Source organism: Leucopleurus acutus (assembly GCF_964270905.1).
Source record: "Leucopleurus acutus genome assembly, chromosome: 6".
In the NCBI taxonomy this organism is placed as follows: domain Eukaryota; kingdom Metazoa; phylum Chordata; class Mammalia; order Artiodactyla; family Delphinidae; genus Leucopleurus; species Leucopleurus acutus.
The window spans coordinates 50,065,060-50,087,289 of NC_139149.1; the positions used below are offsets into that span (position 1 = coordinate 50,065,060).

Below are 22,230 nucleotides of genomic sequence, written 5' to 3' on the forward strand. Positions count from 1 at the left end.
TTGTGACAATATCCAAACACAACTTTCAGACTCTGTAAAACCCTTACCCTAATTTTTATCTACACCCTTATCCTAATTGAACTCACTTTTTCCCAAGCATGGAAAACACGGCTTCTTTTCCAAACTTATGCCCTTATAAAAGGTTTTAGAGTTCCAAACTTACAAATTTGAGGACAGAATGTGTTTCTAAGAATGGTATTTCCTGCAGAAGACATTATTTCAACTAGTTATTAAACATAAATACACAATTTGAAAAGTGCACTGCCTTGAATTAATATGATTTGATTCCTTCTCAAGAGAAATAGCTGTTAGAACAGCTAATTGTCATATATAATGACTGTAATAAACTGATGTGATGATTTATATGTTCCATTACCGTCACTGTCTAATTAATTTAAGAGAAATTCAATAGAGATTATGTCATATGTTTATATATCCAAACATGCCCATTTATACACATAATCTATAATTTTGAAATATTGATAATTCAATATTGATAATTTGAACATTGATGGTAACATGGATTTAATGTGTGCTATGTCTTCAGCATTGTGCTAAATGTCTTATGTGTATTTACTCATCTAATCCTCATAAAGATAGAATCTATTATTATCTATTGTTATTTAAACAGATGAGACTCAGAGAAATAAAAAGTTTTCAGAATGTTAGGCTGCAGTAAATGGTAAAGCAAGAAAGTGAATTTGGGTTGTTAATTCTTATTCACATATTATTAAGTCCTTATGTTTATTAACTAAACCCATATGTTAATTGATTAACTCTTAACATTATTTATGCATATGCTCATGACTAGGAAAATGGAAGCAACTAAATGTGGCAGAAGAGAATGAGGAAGATAAAAATTGGATTGAAAGTAGAAAAAATGAAAGAAGTAGTGGAAGTGATGAGAGCAGTGGCATAATAAGTAAAGGTGTTTCTGGATTTAGTTATACAATTTTTTCAAAAGCTCTTTTTGATCATGGTTTCCCTAACGATTAGTCAAGTGTGGGAAATCTAGACAGTTGGTTTTGAATTGTCCTTCCCTTAAGTCTCTAAGCTCAAGTCTTTTAGATCTCAGGGAGATCACTTAGAAAAGTGACTAATTCAGGGCTTTGAGAGGAGAGCAAACTTCTTACCAGGGCTGAGAAAATCCTTTTGTGATTTGCTGTCACAAAGGTAGAAATTTAGATAGGTCGGTAAATTCAACAAATATTCCTTCATGTTGCAAGTCTCATCATCAGTGGAAAAAAAGTCAGAATGAAAAACTAACTGGAATTTAGATATTTCCAGTGTAAGTAATTTTGAAATATGGCATTTAAAATTACCCCTTGCATTCAAAACACAAAGCCCCTCACAATCCTTATGAACAGACCAAACAATTTTGTGACTCTAATTATTTCACTGAATATATTCAACAATACTTGTGGGGTTCCTACTGACTTATCTGCTCATCAAGTGCCAAGCGCAGCAGTAAAGAAAACAGACACAAATTTCTGCCCTCATGGAGCTTACATTCTTGAGCGGGTGAAAAGATAGCGCACGAAATACATACGGAATATAAATAGTCTGTTAAATAATGAAAAGGACAGAGGAAAAAAATAGACCAGGAAGGATAAATAGGGAGTTAGGGGTACAGTTTTAAATAAAATAGTCATGAAAAGCTTTTCTGAGAAGTTGATATTTGAAGAAAGACCAGAAAGAGGTGATGGAATGAGTCATGTGGCTATTTTGTAGAAAAGCATTTCAGGAACAGCAAGTGCACAGGCACTAAAGCAGGAGAAGGTCTGACATTTTCAAGGAAACATGAGGGGGCCAGGGTGGCTGGAATGAGGGAGGGGACAGAGAAGCCTGGGGGATAAGGTCAGAGAGGACATGGGGAGTCCAAGCTTCAAAAGCTTTTAGGTCATTTTAAGGTCTTTAGATTAACCACTGAGGAAGGAACAGAAAGCCACTGGAGAGGTTAAATGAAGAAAACATCCAAGCAGAAAATCAATGGTTCCAAGGGTTTCTGCTGCATTATTCTGAGAACAGAATGAAGTCAAACAGCTTCAAAAGGAGACTAAACGTCCCTCACCAAAGCCAGCAATGGAATGGGCACCCATAGCGTGGATTCCAGAGCATGTCATGGTTTGTACTGTGTATATCGTTAAGCTAGAAACCGTGTTTCCCAAAGCCCCTCTCTGTATGTGAGACCTGGAAGGCGGAAGTGGAGCAGTCCAACACTCATTACTCTGTGAGGGTCGTCATCGTCAGATGCCATGATAGACAGGTGCAGAGATACCAGGCAGGTTTCAGCCTGTCCTAACTCTCCTCCACTCCCCATCTAGCATCTTCTTGGTCGCTGATCCTGTTATCCAGCAGTGGTCAGGGCCACCACCGAGCGCTTCACTGTGAAGCCACAGAGGTGGTAATTTACCAGAGGTAAGAAGTGCCTACAAACTCCCTCCCCAGCTTGCCCTTGGCAGCCCAACGTGGTAGCTGGAAGTACATGTTTTCTCAGACTGTTTCTCTGATGATCCAACTATCCTTTCTGACCTTCACTTCCACAGTTCCTTCTACAATTGTGGACGGCCTAATTTTTAAGATAAATTCTTTATCCCATAACAGTCATTAGTGACTCTGCTCCCTTGCCTGGACTTGCCCCAATCCGGTCCATCTACAGAAAACTGTCCATTTGTTCGACATCTCATTAATTTAGCTAATATCAGCAAGTTTGGGAAAATCTGTAAAGTAAACTTAAGTACTTTGCAGGACATGTTTGGCTCAGGCCAACAATGTTTTGAGATGTTTTCAGAAAGGCTTTTCTGCAGCAGACGGAATGCGGTTTTATAGCCTGATCCAAGGTTTAAGAATAACATCTAATCCCGAATTCTGCTTCCGAATACTGTCAGTTTGGATAATGAAAGCAGATGTTGACAGAGATGTATTTGCCAATGTGATGCCTCAGCAAACACTCTGAAGGGAAGACAATGTGAGACTAGATTGGATAAATATCCTCTTTTAAATTTATTTTACAAACCCTCTTAGCTGTATCCCCCAAAGGTGACATCTCTAAGATGATGAATACAAAAGGGTGTTGTCATTAAAACTCAGCGAAGTTTTTATACTTTAATACCACAGCTCCGAACATCAGATACCCACATTAACGAGAATCTTTCTGCATGTTTCAGTTTGCAGTGTAAACGAATGTCTGATGTATTCATCAGTGAATCCAGACTTCAGAGTTTCTCCTTTCTAAACGTATTGAGTGCATTCAAGTTGCAGCTCAAAGAGCTAATAACTGGTAAGTCTGAGTAAACGATGTGTAGGTACACTTTGAAAAAAAATACAAGTTGTGAGGAATTCCCTTGATTTTTTTTCAAGCAAAATTCCCATTTAATCTGAATTTACATTGTTTCTACAATCCAGTGTTTGGATTTTGAGAAATGCAGAATGTCTGTATAAGAATGGAAGTCTTCAACAAATTAAAGATTAAAAAAGACATGTTACTTGATACTATTGATCCAAAGCCAACAATGATTTACTGAGTTAATATATGTCACAGATTCTCTATTACGCTGTTTTCTTAATCCTCCTGATCATCCTGTGGTCTAGCTTTACAGAATATGGACGTTCCGAGAGCAAGTAATTTGCACATATTCTTAGCGCCAGTGAGTGGCAGAACTACTACGTGGGCCCTGGCATATTGACTACAAATTAGCGTTCCTTCCTTCAATCTCTGTAATGTTAGGTGTGGAAATAACACTACTGACCCCAATATTTATTTATTTCTCACTTAACCCTTACCAGAGATGTGTTAATTCTCCTCTCATCAATTATATAGACACTGACTGGAGCAGTAAAGAATTGACTTCTAGTTGAGTGGTTTTGTGCTAAATTGTATTTAAGTTTCCTTTCTAATTCCATTAAGGAGTGGAAAGAACTTAAGCCAGAGGACTCCACATCCACCCCTTGGAAACTTGGCAACACTGGGCAAACGACTCTCTGAGCTTCTCTGTCCTCATCCACAAAAACAGCAGCCAGATCACCTTACCCCCAGGACTGCAGTGAGGATCGAACGCAGTCAGTCAATAAGCATTAGTTCACTTCCTTTCCTAAAGATTTCAGAAAGTAGTACTAGTTGGGATACATTATTGTTTTGGAAATTTTCAGCAAATACTTAAAGGAAAAAAAACATCTTTGATAAAGTTGCTCCATGTAACCCACAGTAATATTTCAGAAGTTTTTCATTTAGAATAAAGTCTGGACCAGTGGGGTATAAATGCTTTTTAACTTGTGGTTAATCTCCACAGTGTTAACCAGCTCTCAAGGGGAGGAATGGGGCAGGGAGAAAGCTGGTGAGTTTGTTTAAAAGAGAGTCATTGTCTCCTACATCTCTTCCAACTGGTGCTCACGATTTGTCAGTAAGAGTTGACATGGGCCCAATAAGGACAGCCCTGCTATGCAAAGAGTCTGTACTATTTCCTGATTTTTTAAATGAGCCCCAAATATTGTCATTTATACATATATTTCACTTTTGAAAGAAAATATTAGCTTGTCATGAAACAGCATAAACCAAGAAAGTCAGTCTTTTTAACAGCCATGAATCACATTTAGCTGGAGATAAATATACCAGTTGGCAATGTCCATTCTTAAGATTAATGGTCTTAAATGTAATACTTTAATAAAACCCTTTCTTTTCTATTAACTTCTTATTCTATCATTATTGCTCTTGCTTAATATAGTTATTTTTAGTATATCACCACCACTTAGTAATTTATATCAGAAGTTTTTCAACATTTCACTGACTTATTGACTTATGATCATAATATGCTTTAGTTAGATATCCTGACATTCTTCTTTGGAGTTTTTTGCAGTCACTTAAATTTAATTTGCTTTAAAAGGAAACCATCAACAAAACAAAAAGTCTATGGAATGGGAGAAAATGTTTGAGAACGATGTAAATGACAAGGAGTTAATTTCCAAAATGTACAAACAGCTCTTACAACTCAATATCAAAAAAACAAACAACTCAATCAAAAAATGGGCAGAAGACCTAAATAGACATTTCTCCAAAGAAGACATACAGATGGCTAACAGGCACATGGAAAGATGCACAACATCACTAACTATTGGAGAAACACAAATCAAAACCACAATGAGGTATCACCTCACACCAGTCAGAATGGCCATCATCAAAAGTCTACAAATAATAAATGCTGGAGAGGGTGCAGAGAAAAGAGAACCCTCCTACACTGTTGGTGGGAACGTAAATTGGTGAAACCACTATGGAAAACAGTATGGAGGTTCCTTAAAAAACTAAAAACAGAGCTACCATACGATCCAGAAATCCCATTCCAGGATTTATCCAGGAAAGGGCATATAACTGGAAAAGATGAAAACTCTAATTCAAAAAGAAACATGTACCCCAGTGTTCACTGCAGCACTATTTACAATAGCCAGGACATGGAAACAACTCGAGTGCCCATCAACAGATGATTGGTTTAAAAAGATGTGGTATAGATACAATGGAATATTACTCAGCCATAAAAAAATAGTGAAATATTGCCATTTGCAGCAACATGGATGGACCTAGAGAATACCGTACTAAGTGAAGTGAGTCAGACACAGACAAATATTATACGATATCATTTATATGTGGAATGTAAAAAACAGTACAAATGAATCTATATACAAAACAGAAACAGACTCACAGACATAGAAAACGAACTTATGGTTACCAAAGAGGAAAGGGAAGAGGGGAGCAATAAATTAGGAGTATAGGAGTCACAGGTACAAACTACATAAAAGAGATAAGCAACAAGGATTTGCTGTAGAGCACAGGGAATAATATTCAATATCTTGTAATAACCTATAATGGAAAATAATCTGAAAAAAACCATATATATAACTGAATCACTTTGCTGTACACCTGAAACTAACACAATATTGTAAATCAACTAACTACACTTCAACTATAAAAAGTAAAACCGATCTAACTTGCTTTAGACATTCAAGCGAGTGGGGTAAAAAGGAAACCTTTTCTGCATTTTGCATTTTCATTTCTCCTGATTTTTATTACTAGTCTCTACTGAGGGTGTATGGGGAGTTTTCTGTTTTTGTTTTTGTTTTGTGGGAGTTGGGGCGTAGGTAGGACTTCTGTTTTCATTGTTGCTTTTGCTTGTTCATTGTTTGGGTTGTTCCGGTTTTTTGGGACAACTTTTTCAGGAAAGAATCTGAAACCAGTGCTGCTTAGAACCCCCTGAGAGTGGGCACTGAATTGTGACTGCACCACACTTATTGGGCTATTAATTTTCCAATTATTTAACGAACTTCCATTTTTAATGGTTCTGAAAACCTCTACTGAGACAAGTAATATGAGCCAACACTCACAGAGTATATTATTTGCCAGGCACTGTGTTTTGATCTTGACACATATCAACTCTTCCTTACTATACGACGCCAGCAGGTAGGTACTATTACCCCATTCTATACACAAGGAAATAGGCACAGAGCTAAGTAACCTGCCCAGGGGCACATGAGGAAGAAGCCACAGAGCCAGGATTTGAACCCTAGGAGTGTGGCTTCAGAGCTCTCATGCGTCTATTAAAAACAAAACAAGTTCAAAAACCTACATGGTTTTATAGATTATTTGAATAAATATTATATGACGTCTTTGAAAATACGTTCAAAAATTTAAGTATATTTAAAATAAAGTATTTTTGAACAATGTTTTCATTTTAAGCAAACATTCTGAATATAAGCTACTGTCCAACGTAAGTGCGCTTGAATTTACCAAGCATGAACTGTAACTTTGAGTATTATCTAGATGTTCAACTTTTTAAGCTGAATTATTAAAACAAAATTTACTTGTTTCTCATCTCAGAATTTTTCAGGCATACTTTTGGAAATTTAAAAATTTTTAGTTTTCATATCAGATGGAAATTCTATGGTAAAATAAAGAAGTAAAGATAGATGGATGGATAGCTATCTAGCTAGCTAGTAGAAAGAAAGAAAGGAAGAAAGAGAGAGAGAAAGGAAGGAAAGAAGGAAGAATTTGACCACCTATGCACCAGCGACTAACTCAGATGAATCATGTACCTGGTGTGTGTGCATGTAAAATCACTCCCTGTTCTTGCCCATAAAGAACAGGTACACTGCAGATAGTATCACATTTCCCCTCCTCAAACACAACTGCACTCAGTGCCGGGCTGGAAAAAGATCTGAGAGACACTGGAGAAAAGATTAGAGCTGTGGTTCTATACACTCACTGTGGTACTCATATCTTAACTGCCAGAATAATCTCCACAAGTATTTAACAACCACCGTCCTGTTATGTTTACTGTCTTTTTCTCTCATACATATGTTCTTTAGTACACATGTACCCTTAAGCCTACTTCTATTGCCCATATGGGAAAACAGAGTCTCAGAGAGATTTCACTGGAGTGAATTGCCCAAAGTCACCCTACTAATTAGGCTTAGCAAACCAACTTTTATTGTACCATTTATATGTTCCTATTATTAATACATAATAATGCCTTCCAAAAAGGAAGCCTAACTTCAAACTATAATATGGTTTAGGTCCTAGAAGAATTTGACATTGAAAAAATGACCTTATTAATATGTATAAAACACATTAATTTTATTTCTTGATATCCTGCAGTTCTAATAGTTTTAAAAGTTCTGATTCATGACCTTGAGTAAAAAACATATGAGTTAGTGAAATTACACTGTTTTTTTTTTTCTTTTTAAGCTATTCATCACACTCAACTATTTTGCCCAGTTAGTTAAGAATGTGCTTTAGTTTGTTTTGGTTTTTTTACCTTTAGTTTTTGTTTTTGTTTTTTTTTTTTAAACGCACACCGTGAGAGCTGTGAGTTTCGGGGGTTTTTTTTGTTTGTTTTGTTCTTTTAATTTACTCATTTATTTTTGGCTGTGTTGGGTCTTCGTTTCTGTGCGAGGGCTTTCTCCAGTTGCAGCGAGCAGGGGCCACTCTTCATCGCGGTGCGCGGGCCTCTCACTGTCGCGGCCTCTCTTGTTGCGGAGCACAGGCTCCAGACGTGCAGGCTCAGTAATTGCGGCTCACAGGCCCAGTTGCTCCGCGGCATGTGGGATCCTCCCAGACCAGGGCTCGAACCCATGTCCCCTGCATTGGCAGGCAGATTCTCAACCACTGCGCCACCAGGGAAGCCCTAGTTTTTGTTTTTAATTATTTATTTATTTTTGGCTGCCTTGCCTCTTCATTGATGCGTGCGGGCTTTCCCTAGTTGCGGTGAGCGGCAGCTACTCTTAGTTGTGGTGCATGGGCTTCTCATTGCAGTGGCTTCTCTTGTTGCAGAGCAGAGGGCTCCAGGCGGGCGGGCTTCAGTAGTTGTGGCACGTGGGCTCAGTAGTTGTGGCACGTGGGCTTAGTTGCTCCACAGCATGTGGGATCTTCCCGGACCAGGGCTTGAACCCATGTCCCCTGCATTGGCAGGTGGATTCCTAACCACTGAGCCACCAGGGAAGCCCCGTGCTTTAGTTTTTAATATAATTAAAGTGAATAAGTAACCACAAAATCTATATTCTCAGTTAACTCATTTCATAGATATAAAGGGACTCATTAATTAGTTGTAGATTAAGGTTTGCCTTGCATATTGTCAATGATTTAATGTTATATGATTCAGTAATTCAATAACATAATCACATTCTATTAAAATCTTTTTCATCATTACAGAATTTAGTGGGTAAATTGGAAGGAAAGTGGTTAAAACTTTATACTTGTGGGAGAGTCTGGTGGTGAAGGGGGAGAGAGAAGATAGAGAAAGAGGAGGCAGCAACAATTATGAGGAATCTAGACTACACCAGTGCGGTTCAGATTTCTTTTTTTTGTTCCAGGGACACTCTTGTTTTCAAAGGACATCGCCCTCAGATGGAGCTCCTCTGGTTAAAGCAAGGTGAAGTCTGTCCTGAGGACAAGCCCTCACTACTGGCTCCTTACAGCCCTTGAGTTCTGTCTTCAGGACCCACACTTTGACATCCACTGACTATTAGCTCTGAAAATTTACGAGTGCAAATCTAGTACATGAGAAGAACAGCAAGGAAGCAGTGAAGGAGGTCCTTGTCTCCATTAAGATTCTGACACTGAGGGCTCTTCTAGTCATACTGAGAAACATCACGAAACCTCCTCTGTAGAACAGGGACCATTTCTCTTTATCTTATCTTGAGACATGCCCAGAATAGGAGTGTACGTCTGTGGGATTCATAAACAATTTATGACAATAATTGTGGACACCTTGCTCTGACCGCTTCCATTTTTACAGTGAGAGAGGAAAGCATCCTGGGTCCCTCCTATGAGCAAGTCTAAGAGCACAGGGTCATGCACGTGCTCTGTGCACAGAATCACAGGCAGATATTGGCTGTTTTACTTCTGTGAAGTGAAAGGAAGACTGAGTAAAAAGAAGAAACAACGAAGAGCACAGAGTAAGAATGCTGCCTCAGAAAATAAATCTGAAGACAAGCACAGTCAGGCCCAAGGAACAAACAAACAGGAAATCTGAAATTCTACAATAAGTTTGTTCATACCAATAGCATCTATGTGTTGCTTAAATGAAAAGTTGTTTATGTACACCACGAATGACAACAAAGAAAGAGCATGGGCACTGGAATCAGAGAAGCCTGAGTCTGAATCTCATAACTACACTGATCAGCTTCATGACACTGGGAAAATTATTTAATCTTTCGAAACCTTAGGTTTCTCATCTGTAATATGGGTATAACAATATGAATCTGAAAGCGTTCTTGAGAGGACTGAATGTGGTAACGTACATAGGGTGCCAGGACATAATAGGCTGCAAGCCAATGCTGACAAGAATTGCCCGCTGATACGGAGTGAACCAGAGCCCATTGGAATGCCAACAGTTTGTCCAATGAGATGCTCAAACATCTACCCCAGTGAGCTAAGTGGGCTCAAGACTTCCTAATGATAGCAAATTTAGAGGTCTTCTCCTCATGTAATCCAGGTAATACAACTGATCTATGGTCATACACTACCCAGCTTGTCGTAGATAATGTAAAATACGTGATAGTATTTCACATCTCTTATTATCAGAAAAACGTTTCCGAGGACAGGTACTACTTGTGGCTCCTAGGCAGTAGCAGCTACATACACCATATTCTGTATTGTGCTTAGTATAATGCATATGTGAACATTTAACAAGCCATAGTTCCTATGCACTAGCAACTGCAGGGCATCTGGAAGAGAGCTGTAGCTTCAATAAAATAAGCTGTGTTCATGTTTGATAGTCAATACTCAGAATTTTTTTAAGAATGTTTTTTGCTTAATACTGTTTTATTTTTAAATTTGGAATCCCTTTGTAGGTAAAGTTGCAGCAGGAGATAGAGGGTCAAGAAACATCTCCTCCTCTGACCTAGCTTAATTTCATTCCAATTATATAGGTAGCTTTCCATGCGTAAAGCTCTAAGATGGGTGCCACAAGGATACTTAGATAATCTGGTTGCATACACACCTAGTGGGTTACAATCTCGTTGAAGAATGGTGGGGCAATATGGTAAGTACATAATTATAAAGCATAATAAGGTAAATTCTCATCTACTGGAACTATAAAAGTTGATAAACCCTAATCTCCAACAGTCTGTGGCCACCAATAACTATAGTCTCTCACTACACTTGGATTTGGTCTCAGAAATCTTGCCACCACGATGCTCTGTCAAGCCAACAACCTTGATCAGGGTAAATAATCTATTTAGTATCCCTAGATTATGACATTGGTGATTCCTGCTGGAAACACACAAACTACCTAAGAGAACTGATCCATTCATTAGTAGTTACTGGAATATTTACATTTCTTATTTGGACAGAGAAGTCTAACTTTACTCAGGAGAAAACAAGAGCTTTCATAGGGATGAAGAGCTAACATATCTTCAGGGTCCAAATGATTATTATCAATGTGTGTAATGGGTTGGAACTGAAAACAGAAACTGGTTGGACTGAGGTTATAGCAAAATAGACACAAAGGCACAAGATAGACACAAAACAGCATCAAGAACAGAAGGAAAGCAAACTGAGGGATTCTTACACATGGGCCGTTGTTTGCAAACCCCTGATCTGTGACCTAAATGTTAAAGGTATAGGAACGAAATTGTCAATGCAGATCTTTAAATGTGATAGCACAGTTGGCAGCTCTGACCCACAGGAAGTCCTTAGCAGAGTCCTGAGCACAAGAAGTAAGTTCGCCATTTTGCCCGAGGCAGGGCCTAACTACACTAAGGCTAGTAACTAGATGTACAGGCCAAGTTATAGCTCTGGAAATCCAGCAAAGGTTAGAGGGAGATAATATGAACATATGCAAATTAATCACGTGTATAACATTATGGAACTGGAAGTTTCAATTGTCTCAGTAGCTGTCTATAGCAAGCCATTTCTGAATTAAATGGGAGACTAATTTTGATCTTTTTTCCTACTTGATAGAATAAAGAATAGTGTGAATAGTGACAAGAATAATACTACTATTTATAATGTGCCTTCAAGCAAACTTTAAAAATATATAAATTTACCTTCCTTCAGTAAATGAAAAAGGTAAAAAGCTTTGTTCCCTTGTGCCCCTACATACACTATATATAGATATAGGTATAGTTTATAGCACTTTTCCATTTTCCTTACTAGAAACTTCCTTTCTAGAAACAGTATTTTAACCAGAAAATGAAAGTGGTTGGCCCTATGGCTTTTTAAATTTTACTTTTTATTCCCCTGCAGATTTGCTATCCCAAAGAATTGCTGGAGTATTGTAGAGCTAATATCTTCGAAAAAAAATATTCGAACAAGCTAATTTTTGCCAAAGCTTTCATTTGCATTGTAATTGGTATCAGCACGGTAAGATTCTCAAAGAGACACATGAATTTTAGAAAATTATACATGGATATTTCCAAGGCTTCATTGCACATTCTACATGTTGTGTGATAAAATCTTGAATAAACTTCTAGGATTTATTTTCTAAGGATTTTTTGTTTCTCTGGTATAGGAATATAATGACAGATCTACTCCAAATGCATAATAGTTGAAATCTGGGCTCAAATCAAAATAATCAACAATATACATTGAACCCCTCATGTCCATATTTAATTCTGTCACGTCCTTAAAAAATAGGCAATATGAATAAATCCTTCTTTTTTTAAATGTTGTCTTAATATAATTTTTAAGATTCAAAAATAGGAAAATGTCCCATAGAATGTGCTGATGGAAGAGCTATAACAATCTTCGTATTCTTTTTTTTTTCTTATCGAGTGCTTAATATGTGCTAGGCACTGCACTGTGAATGAAAAGTGGTTCCCACCCATAAGGAGCTCGAGATTCAACAACGGAGATAGAAATGTAAACAGTAATTACAGAGTTGCTGTGGGAGAACAGACATCATGTTTCATCTAACAGGCCATGTGTCTTTGGATCTGCTACTCAATGGTGCAACACTTGTAGACAAACTCTGAATGGTTATTTAGGATTAATACTGATACACTCTTTACTTTTTTAATTGTAGTAAAAACATTTAATATGAAATCTATCCTCAAAAATGTTAAGTGCAGTACAGCAGAAACTAACACAACACTGTAAAGTAACTATACTCCAATTTAAAAAAGAAGAAGAAAAATCCGTGAGATAAAAAAAAAAAAAGTTGCTTCTTTTCGGCCGGAACCGCCATCTTCCAGTAATTCGCCAAAATGACCAACACAAAGGGAAAGAGGAGGGGCACCCGCTACATGTTCTCTAGGCCTTTTAGAAAACATGGAGTTGTTCCTTTGGCCACATACATGCGAATCGACAAGAAAGGTGATATTGTAGATATCAAGGGAATGGGCACTGTTCAAAAAGGAATGCCCCACAAATGTTACCATGGCAAAACTGGGAGAGTCTACAATGTTACCCAGCATGCTGTTGGCATCATTGTAAACAAACAAGTTAAGGGCAAGATTCTTGCCAAGAGAATTAATGTGCGTATCGAGCATATTAAGCACTCTAAGAGCCGGGATAGCTTCCTGAAACGGGTGAAGGAAAATGATCAGAAAAAGAAGGAAGCCAAAGAGAAAGGTACTTGGGTTCAACTGAAGCGCCAGCCTGCTCCACCCAGAGAAGCACACTTCGTGAGAACCAATGGAAAGGAGCCTGAACTGTTGGAGCCCATTCCCTATGAATTCATGGCATGATGGGTGTAAAGAAAATAAAAGACCTGGACTGTGTACATGTTTCTCTTAATTGAGTAGAAGTGTGTGACCCCCTTCCCCAAACAAATATTTAAAGCACATTTTAATTGTGTCCGAATTCAGTGGGTGACATCTTTTTACTTTTCAAATTTAGTGGGTTTTATTCCTGAAAGATGTGAGGTAGTTTGTTGTGCAGTATACTCCATTGATTAATAAACTGCTAGATATTACTTATAAAAAAAAAAAAAGTTAAGTGCACAACACAGTACTGCTAGCTATAGGCGCGATGCTGTACAATGGATCTCTAGAACTTACTCGTCTTGCATAACTGAAACTTTACACCCCTCGAATAGCAACTCCCCATTTCCCTCTCCCTGCCCAGCCCTTGGTAACCACCATTCTACTCTCTGTTTCTATGAGTTTGACTATTTAAGACATCTAGGTGGAATCACACAGTATTTGTCTTTCTCTGACTGGCTTATTTCACTTAGCATTATTTCCTCAAGCTCAGTTCATGTTGTTACATAATGCAGGATTTCCTTCTTTTTAAAGGCTGAATAATAGCCCATTGTATGTATATACTACACTTTTCTTTATCCATTCGTCTGCTGATGGACATTTAGGGTTTTCCATATCTTGGCTATAGTGAATGATGCTGCAATGAACATGGGAATGTGAATGTCTTTTCGAGTTCTTGATTTCAATGATTTTAGATGAATACCTAGAAGTGGGATTACTGGATCACATGTAGTTATATTTTTAGTTTTTTGAGGAACCTCCATACTGTTTTCCATAGGGGCTGCACCATTTTATATTCCCACCAACAGTGCACAAGGGTACCAATTTCTCCACGTCACTGAAAACACTTGTAATCTTTTAGTTTTTCAATAATAGTCGATATTCTTCATTTGCTTTTCTTATCTTAAAAAAAAATCTGATTCCTACACGACAGAGGATTCGGTATCTCAAATTACGGCAGATAAAAGAATTTTAGGGCTTCCCTGGTGGCACAGTGGTTGAGAGTCCGCCTGCCGATGCAGGGGACACGGGTTCGTGCCCCGGTCCGGCAGGATCCCACATGCCGCGGAGCGGCTGGGCCCGTGAGCCATGGCCGCTGAGCCTGCGCGTCCGGAGCCTGTGCTCCGCAACGGGAGAGGCCACAACAGTGAGAGGCCCGCATACCGAAAAAAAAAAAAAAAGAATTTTAAATTGACTCTAATTCAGCAAAAATAAAACGGAAAGAAATGGGAATAACAGAAGATTCTGAAAGATATTCTTGCTAGAAATTCTCAGTTTTGTCCTTGAAATAAAACAAGTTGACTGTTAATGCACTGCTGATGATTTTCATCCATGGACCCTAAAAGAAATGAGCTCTTTCACCAGGTTTGCTGTTGGGTGGTATCTGAGCAAAGTTAGTTATATATCTATTACCAAAGACCCTCTGGGTGAAAACCCACTGAGGAAATATCTTTTATTTTTTAAGTAATAGAGAGAGCTTTGCTTCCCTGAGAAACAGATGTTTTCTCCTTTTTAACTGGCCCTTTCTACATTTTCCTTAAGCCGTCAAGAAATTCAGTGCCAAAATCTGTGCTCAAATATAGCAGTTGAGGGGTCTGAATGGTCTATATATTATTTTTTTCTCCATAAATTTTCCATTTAATTTTTGGAAAAAAGTGAGTTCCTGTTTTCATTTTTGGAAAAAAATATTTTATTATTGAACTACATACATTTTTGCTAAAGTGGTTACATATTCCTTGTGGAATGACATGCAGCATATCATAATCAATGAATTAGTATTATTTTAAAGATTAGGTAAACACCAATGTCACCAATCATTATAACCCAGATCTTAAATATTTAGAAGACTGGTTTTATTTGGCGGTACGCGGGCCTCTCACTGTTGTGGCCTCTCCCGTTGCGGAGCACAGGCTCCGGACGCGCAAGCTCAGCGGCCATGGCTCACGGGCCCAGCCACTCCGCGGCATGTAGGATCTTCCCGGACCGGGGCACGACCCCGTGCCCCCTACATCAGCAGGCGGACTCTCAACCACTGCGCCACCAGGGAAGCCCCTAGAAGACTGTTTTGTGTGTCATTGTAAATAGTTTTAAGTAATCTTTCTTATTTTATCAAATAGTCCTATTCAAAAAAAATTATCTTATATTCATAAAATTAAAATTCATCTCAAATCAGATGTAAGAGTACATAAATGGGCAAGTCCCTTATTTTCCCTAGAATACTTATACATTTTGAGGCTAAAAGTATGCCAAGAGCCAAATTTCAACCAATTTGTGAATCACAGCAAAGCACAGATGCAGCTGGAACAAACTGCCGCCATACAAGAGGATATTTTCATTTTTGGTAAAACAATTTTGCGTGTCTGGTTTTCATTTCAAAGCCTTAGAAAGTCTAGGGCATCATCAATTATACATTTGCCTTTTCTGTATTTCTGTACTACCAGTGTTTATCTACGTGTATGAGAAGGGGCTTTGTATTATAAACATAAAATACTTTGTTTCACACGTGTGTATATACACACACACATATCTATATGCATGTGTACAAATACACTATAATTAACTACTCAGAATGGAGGGAACCAACTCAAAGCCTTCAAATGCAAGAAAATATAAATCTACATATTTTATCTTTTATGAGAGAAACAGATCTCTTACCCACCCATCACCATAACATACAATGGCAAGAGCCTGGGGCCATACTCTGAACCCTCTGAATAGATGAAAGAAGGACTGTTGGTGGAAGAACTTAAACAAGTTTAGAAAAATGACCAGGTGCAGCACTGTAGAAAATGAAAGTAAACAGCTTGCCTAGGGCTTTGCCAGATCATTTTACTGAAAGTCACGTATAGCATTAGTGTTTTTAAACTTTTTACTGGACATGCTATTATCACCTATGTTAATTAGTTTGTTTGTTTTTACCCATCATCTTCAAAACTCTGATTAAAACAGTTTGACACCAGGATACCTCAAGCCCTGATTCCAAACACTCCATTAAGTGCCCTTTGAAGCATTTAAGCCCACCTGCCATGGTAAAGAACAGTATTTCTCTTTTACCCACTCAAAATGGACTAGAGCATGGACTAGAGCATTGGACTTCTCAAAAATGGACTACATTTTTGAGAAGGCATTAGTCATGCACAGGAACAAGAATAGCCCTTGTTAACACTAATGAAGACAAAAGCTCCAACGGCTTTTATTACTGCTATGCTTTAGATTATAAAATACAAGTCAGCAATGTTGACATGGATGTTGCTTGCCAAAGTGCTAGGCCTTTGATACCTTCACGATGGTTAAAACTCTTTGAAGAATGCCTAGCTTTAGAGTGGTGAAAGTAATCCTGTGTCCTTGTATGCTTGTCCTGTTTATTTAAAAATTTTGTCTTATGTGTTTAGGGTAGTGTTTGGAAAAGGAGGCTTTAGGGTTGACAATAGTTAACAGAGCTTTCTTGCTGGATTTTCTCTCTTTGTAACAAAGGGAAAATGTACTCAAGTAGTACATGCATATATTGACTTTTTATTTTACAATTTAATGTAAAATTCACGTTTTATTTCTTTAAGTCCATATTTAGGTTTACGTGGGGATTGAGAAAAAGGTTGTCCATTTTTAAAAGAAGGAAAAATTCATTGTGATATATTTGGAACTAACTTGAAAGGGGTAGATATGTTTAGAAAACAGGTGCACAATATTCTACAGACTTGAATAAAACCATCCAAAAAAGTAAATGAACAATAAAGGAGAAAGTGCATTATTGGGAATTTAGAATACAAAATAGATAAGCTTTCCCTTCGTAAGTATTTAAATGTAAAAATCGAAAGTGCTAAAATTAACAGCAGGGATGGCAAAAAAAGTAATTCTTTTTAATTTTCATTTACACAAGCAAAACTGGAATAAAAAATTAGTCAGATTCTGAAGTAATTTCTTGAAGCACCCTTTTTTCCTTACCAAGAATGTCACATCCAAAATAATTTAGCACCATAAAAGTTACATAATCATTCTGACATTTTCAAAAAGCAACACAATCGCTTTTCATCAAAATGGAAGCATACTGGAGTGCCTTAGTGCCTTCAAACTAGCCTATTATCCCATTCAGCAATTCTTCTGTGTACACTATAAAAGCAAAAGCATTGTGGTCGATTAGACTCACTTACATCACGATAAACCAGGAGTTGTTTGAGAAATGCTAAGCAGTAAAATCCATTAAGGCAACTGATAATTAAATAGTAAACCAGGAAAATCCCTATCCAGAGGTCTTCCTGAAGACTAATGATTTAATACAAGAAGCTGTTGGAAGAGGGAGACATGATTGTACTTTCATGAGTTCTTTACAGCCTCAGTGCTTAATTACGGCCTTTTAGTTAGTTATTCACTAAATACCTGTTGACTTACTGATATCTCAGCCTACTTTAGTGAATTTTATTCATCAGTTAGCAAGAATATTATATTCCAATACAAGAATATTATATTCCAGGGGTTCACAATCTTAGTGCACCAGAATCATCTGAGGGGCTTACTTCAGAGATTTCTGATCCCCATTCCCAGAGTTTCTGATTCAGTAGATCTGGAGGGGGACTGGAGAATTTGTATTTGTAGTAAGATTGCCAGCTGACGCTGATGATGTTGGTTCTAGCACTGTGAGAATTACTCTTCTGGTTTAATAAATTTCCAGTTTCTTTTCCAAAGAATGAGAGATACAGTATCATCAAAAGTTTCCCAATACTCAAGTGAATTGGGAAAACCTAAGCTATTACAGGTTAGGTAAAGCTGTCAGTAGCACTCTAGCTAAAAGACAGTTTTATACACTAGCTGCTAAGACAACTCTACAGTGAAGTAGAATCTGTAAGAGCAGACAACTTTTGTTCCCTTCTGCCACAAGCTACCCTTGCTCTCCCAGGTCAAATCCTAAGCCTGATTTGACTTATCTGAGGCTTGCATTTACTTCTCAGTGTTGGATTTTTTATTCAGCCGTCTCTCTATACCAGCATTGTCTAACAGAAATGGAATGAATGCCATAAGTTTCATTTTAAATTTTCTAGTGGCTACAGAAAACAAAGAAAGAAAAAAGGTGAAATAAATTTTAACAGTATATTTTACTTAACCCAATATATCAAAAATATTATCATTGCAACATGTAATAATATACAAAAATTGTTAATGTGATATTTTACTGTTTGGCATTAAATCTTTGAAAATTTGGTATCCATTTTATACTTAGAGTACCTTTCAATTCAGATGCTAAACTTTCAGTGGTTTAAATTAAAATGTAGTTTCACAAAGATAACAGTTTTGCTTAACAGAAAAGTATTTAACTTCAAGTTTACTTAAATCTAATTTAATAAAAAAACAGAAAATAAAAAATTCAGTTTCTCAGTCATACTAATCTGATATTCATTTCAAGTTCCTGCTCGCTACATATGGCTAAGTGGCGACCATAAAGGACAACACAATTTTATATGTTTAACAACCACATACCCCATAAATTCTACTGAATGTAGCAGAGGAAGAACTGAGCAACTTGAAGAGAAGCAAATCTCTGTGATGTGATGTCACCAAGCCAGAAGAAGAAGGACTCTATCCTCATTGAAAATGCCTTTTGTTTAAATAATAAAGCACAGCTGAGAGTATAAAATTCAATGATCCAATTTACTACTCTATTGTATTTATTACTCTTAATTTCTCCCAAATTTTTATTTTGAAAACTAAATACTATTCTAACTTGAATATGAATAATTTTACAATTCAAACATTACTAGTGAGATAGCCAATTTATTTACAACGAAAATTCTAACCTTCTCTACAGACTTCTTCAGAAGGAATAGTTCAACAATTTAAAATATTTCAATTTTAGACCAATTTCCCTTAGAAATTTACTTCAATTAATATAATTTTAGAAGTAGACAAAAGGGAAGAGTAGGAATTTAAAAATACTTCTGAAATAGCTGCCATTGACAATATGTTTCTAATAAACATAAGGCGTTTTTATTGACATACTTTAATTATAACATTGGACTTAACTTTCCACTCATAGAGGGTTACCATCCCTGTTTTAAGTGATACTTAGAGTATGTGATTTTCAAAAGGACACACAGCTAGTAAATAAAACTTTTCTGCCTATGGAGAAGCTTAAATTCTTTCTACTGTTAAGACTCTGGTACCACGAGATAATATACAATTTCACTTTGTGAAGACATTATTCACAGGCCAATAATCTGAGAACTAAAATTATTGACATATATTTCATTCTAATCAGAGAACTACCTCTGGAATCCTAGTGCCTGAAGAGAACAGTTTTTACTTTGGTATATAATTCACAGAGTAATATTTAGAGCAATAAGAGAACAAAAGAATTTATTGGAATGTGGACCTAAGCTGAAGCTGCACTTCAAATCACGGGTGTTATTTCCTTGTGTTCCCTTGTCTTCATTCCTTAGTTACAGGACCTGTGAGCAATGGCACATTTGGTAGACATATTAAGGTATCTCCAATTATCTCCGAAAAAACAAGGACTGTTCCTCCAAAAATATTTTAGAATCAAAGTAACTTCATTTCATTTTCATCTCCCTTGGCATCAATTATAGTATTTCTGGGAATACCTAAGTTCACAGATATGAAATCTTCTAATACCACTGCCTAAAAAAATTATGCAAATTTATAAAACCACTCTAAACTAACTCTAAGCTTAGGTAACTCAATCCTAGGAATAACAGCTTGTTTCTCCATACTCCATCTTGAATAGAAAGGCTTTTGGATGAAGATAATAAAATGCTATTTATAACTCACAACTTATTGAGTTCTTACTATGCGCTCTGGTCTGTGATACCAGAAAATAGCAAAGTGCCTTTCAGTTGTAACTAACACAAATTGTTACTGTACTTTACAGATTTCCTTATCTCAGTAATTCATGGGTAGAGAGCAGGCAGTTACCAATAGCTGTCATTACTGTCAATAAAAAGTTCATTATTTGGCTTTCTAGTCCTCAAATGCAGCTCTTCAGTATTACAATTTACACTGTGCTTAGGGCATTCTCTTAAAGTTATCAATGGAAGAAATATTAGTAATCTGAGATAATATAAGTTGTCCTGATAAATACCTTGTATTCCATTAGGCATTCACACCACTGGCAATACTAGATGTTTGAATGGAATTTGTGGTTTCAGTAAAATTGAAGTTGTTTGTGGGAACAAGGAGTATTATTTTTTAATGAGGTCAAAACAGGGAATGAATAAATAATTATTAGTAACAAGATTAACTCTTAAAACAAACTGGAAGTACTCCTTAAACTACCTGATATTGACCATAACATAGATCACTATATCACCTATGTGTTTTAAGATATTATATAGAAAATCACTAAAATAAGAAACTATTATAGCATTAGAAACAGAAATTATAGCATAGAAATAGTATAATAATAGAATTAGAATTGTATAGAAATAGAACATAGGAAACTGTAGTAATATAAATGCAATAGGTGAATAATAAACGCTCTCATGGAAGAAAAGTAAAAAACAACAACAAAACAAGAAACCTGTAAAATATTCATCTCTAAGTGTTAATTTTAATAGTAAGTAGAGATTCGAAAAACAATCTTGGGGTTCATTTGCATGTGTAAAACCTAAAGTCTAACATCCCTCTGCATCCCTCTGCAAGTTGAAAATAAAGAGGACATGAAGTAGAAAAGTTATTTTCAATAGTTTATATACTATAGACCTTGAAATCATTTATATTCTTTGCATTCATTCATTCTTTATCCTCATTTATTTATTTATTTAAGTAAACTTTGTTTTTTTAGAGCAACTTTAGGTTCACAGCAAAACTGAGGGAAAGATACAGAGATTTCTCATTATTTCCCCTGCTCCCACACATGCATCCCCTACCCCATCATCAATATCACCAACTGACAGACCTACACTGATACATCATTATCACTCAGAGTCCATAGTTTACATTAAGGTTTGCTCTTGGTATTGTACATTCTATGGCTTTGGACAAATGTATGATAAGTATCCACCATTATAGTATCATAAAGAGTATTTTCACCGTCCTAAAATTCCTCTATCCCCTGCCTATTTATCCTTCCTTCCCCCTTAACCTCTGGCAACCGCCAATCTTTTTACTGTCTCCATAATTTTGTCTTTTCCAGAATGTCATATAGTTAGAATCACAGAGTATAGTAGCCTTCATAGATTGGAGTCTTTCACTTAGTAATAAGCAGTTATGGTCCTTCCATGTCTTTTCGTGGTTTGATAACTCATTTCTTTTTAACACTGAATAATATTCCATTGTATGGATGTACCACAGTATATTTATCATTCATCCAGTGAAAGACATCTTGATTGCTTCTAATTTTTGGTAATTATGAGTAAAGCTGCTATAAACATCCATGTGCAGGTTTTTCTGTGGACATATGTTTTCAACTCCTTTGGGCAAATACCAAAGAGCATGATTTCTGGATTACGTATAAGAGTACATTTAGATTTGTAAGAAATTGCCAAACTGTCTTCCAAAGTGGCTGTACGATTTTGATTTCCCATCAGCAACAAATGAGAATTCTTGTTGCTCCACATCCGCACCAGCATTTAGTATTGTCTGTGTTCCAGATTTTGGCCATTCTAATAGGTGTGTAGTGGTATTTCAATGTTGTTTTAATTTGCATTTCCCTTATTTGCCATCTGTATATCTTCTTTGGTAAGGTGTTTTTAAGGTCTTTGGCCATTTTTTTTTATATTGTTTTGTTCATGATCTTATTGTCGAGTTTTCAGAGTTCTTTACATATTTTGGAAAAGAGTCTCTTATCAGATGTGCTTTTTGAAAATGTTTTCTCCCAGTCTGTGGTTGTTTTTTCATTCTCTTTACTGTGTCTTTCACAGAACAGAAATTTTTTTATTTTAATGAAGTCCAGCTTATCAATTCTTTTTTTTCTTGGATCATATGTTTGGTGTTACATAAAAAGTCAATGCCTAATCTAAGGTCATCTAGCTTTTCTCTTATAGTATCTTCTAGAAGTTTTATAGTTTTTTGTTTTACATTTAGGTCTGTGATTCA

At 36.6% G+C, this 22,230-nt stretch overlaps 2 protein-coding genes across 3 annotated transcripts in view; one reads left to right on the top strand and one right to left on the bottom strand.

The window, feature by feature from the left end:
- KCNH7 (potassium voltage-gated channel subfamily H member 7) overlaps positions 1 to 22,230 on the bottom strand; it is a gene marked incomplete at both ends in the record, with an annotated part of 453,180 nt that overhangs the window by 396,642 nt on the left and 34,308 nt on the right. The gene's annotated exons all lie outside the window — the stretch shown is intronic.
- LOC309963432 (large ribosomal subunit protein eL21-like) lies at positions 12,662 to 13,208 on the top strand. Its single transcript, XM_082841794.1, has one exon. It carries the CDS (start codon positions 12,691 to 12,693, stop codon positions 13,171 to 13,173), a length of 483 nt encoding a protein of 160 aa, XP_082697920.1. The 5' UTR covers positions 12,662 to 12,690; the 3' UTR covers positions 13,174 to 13,208.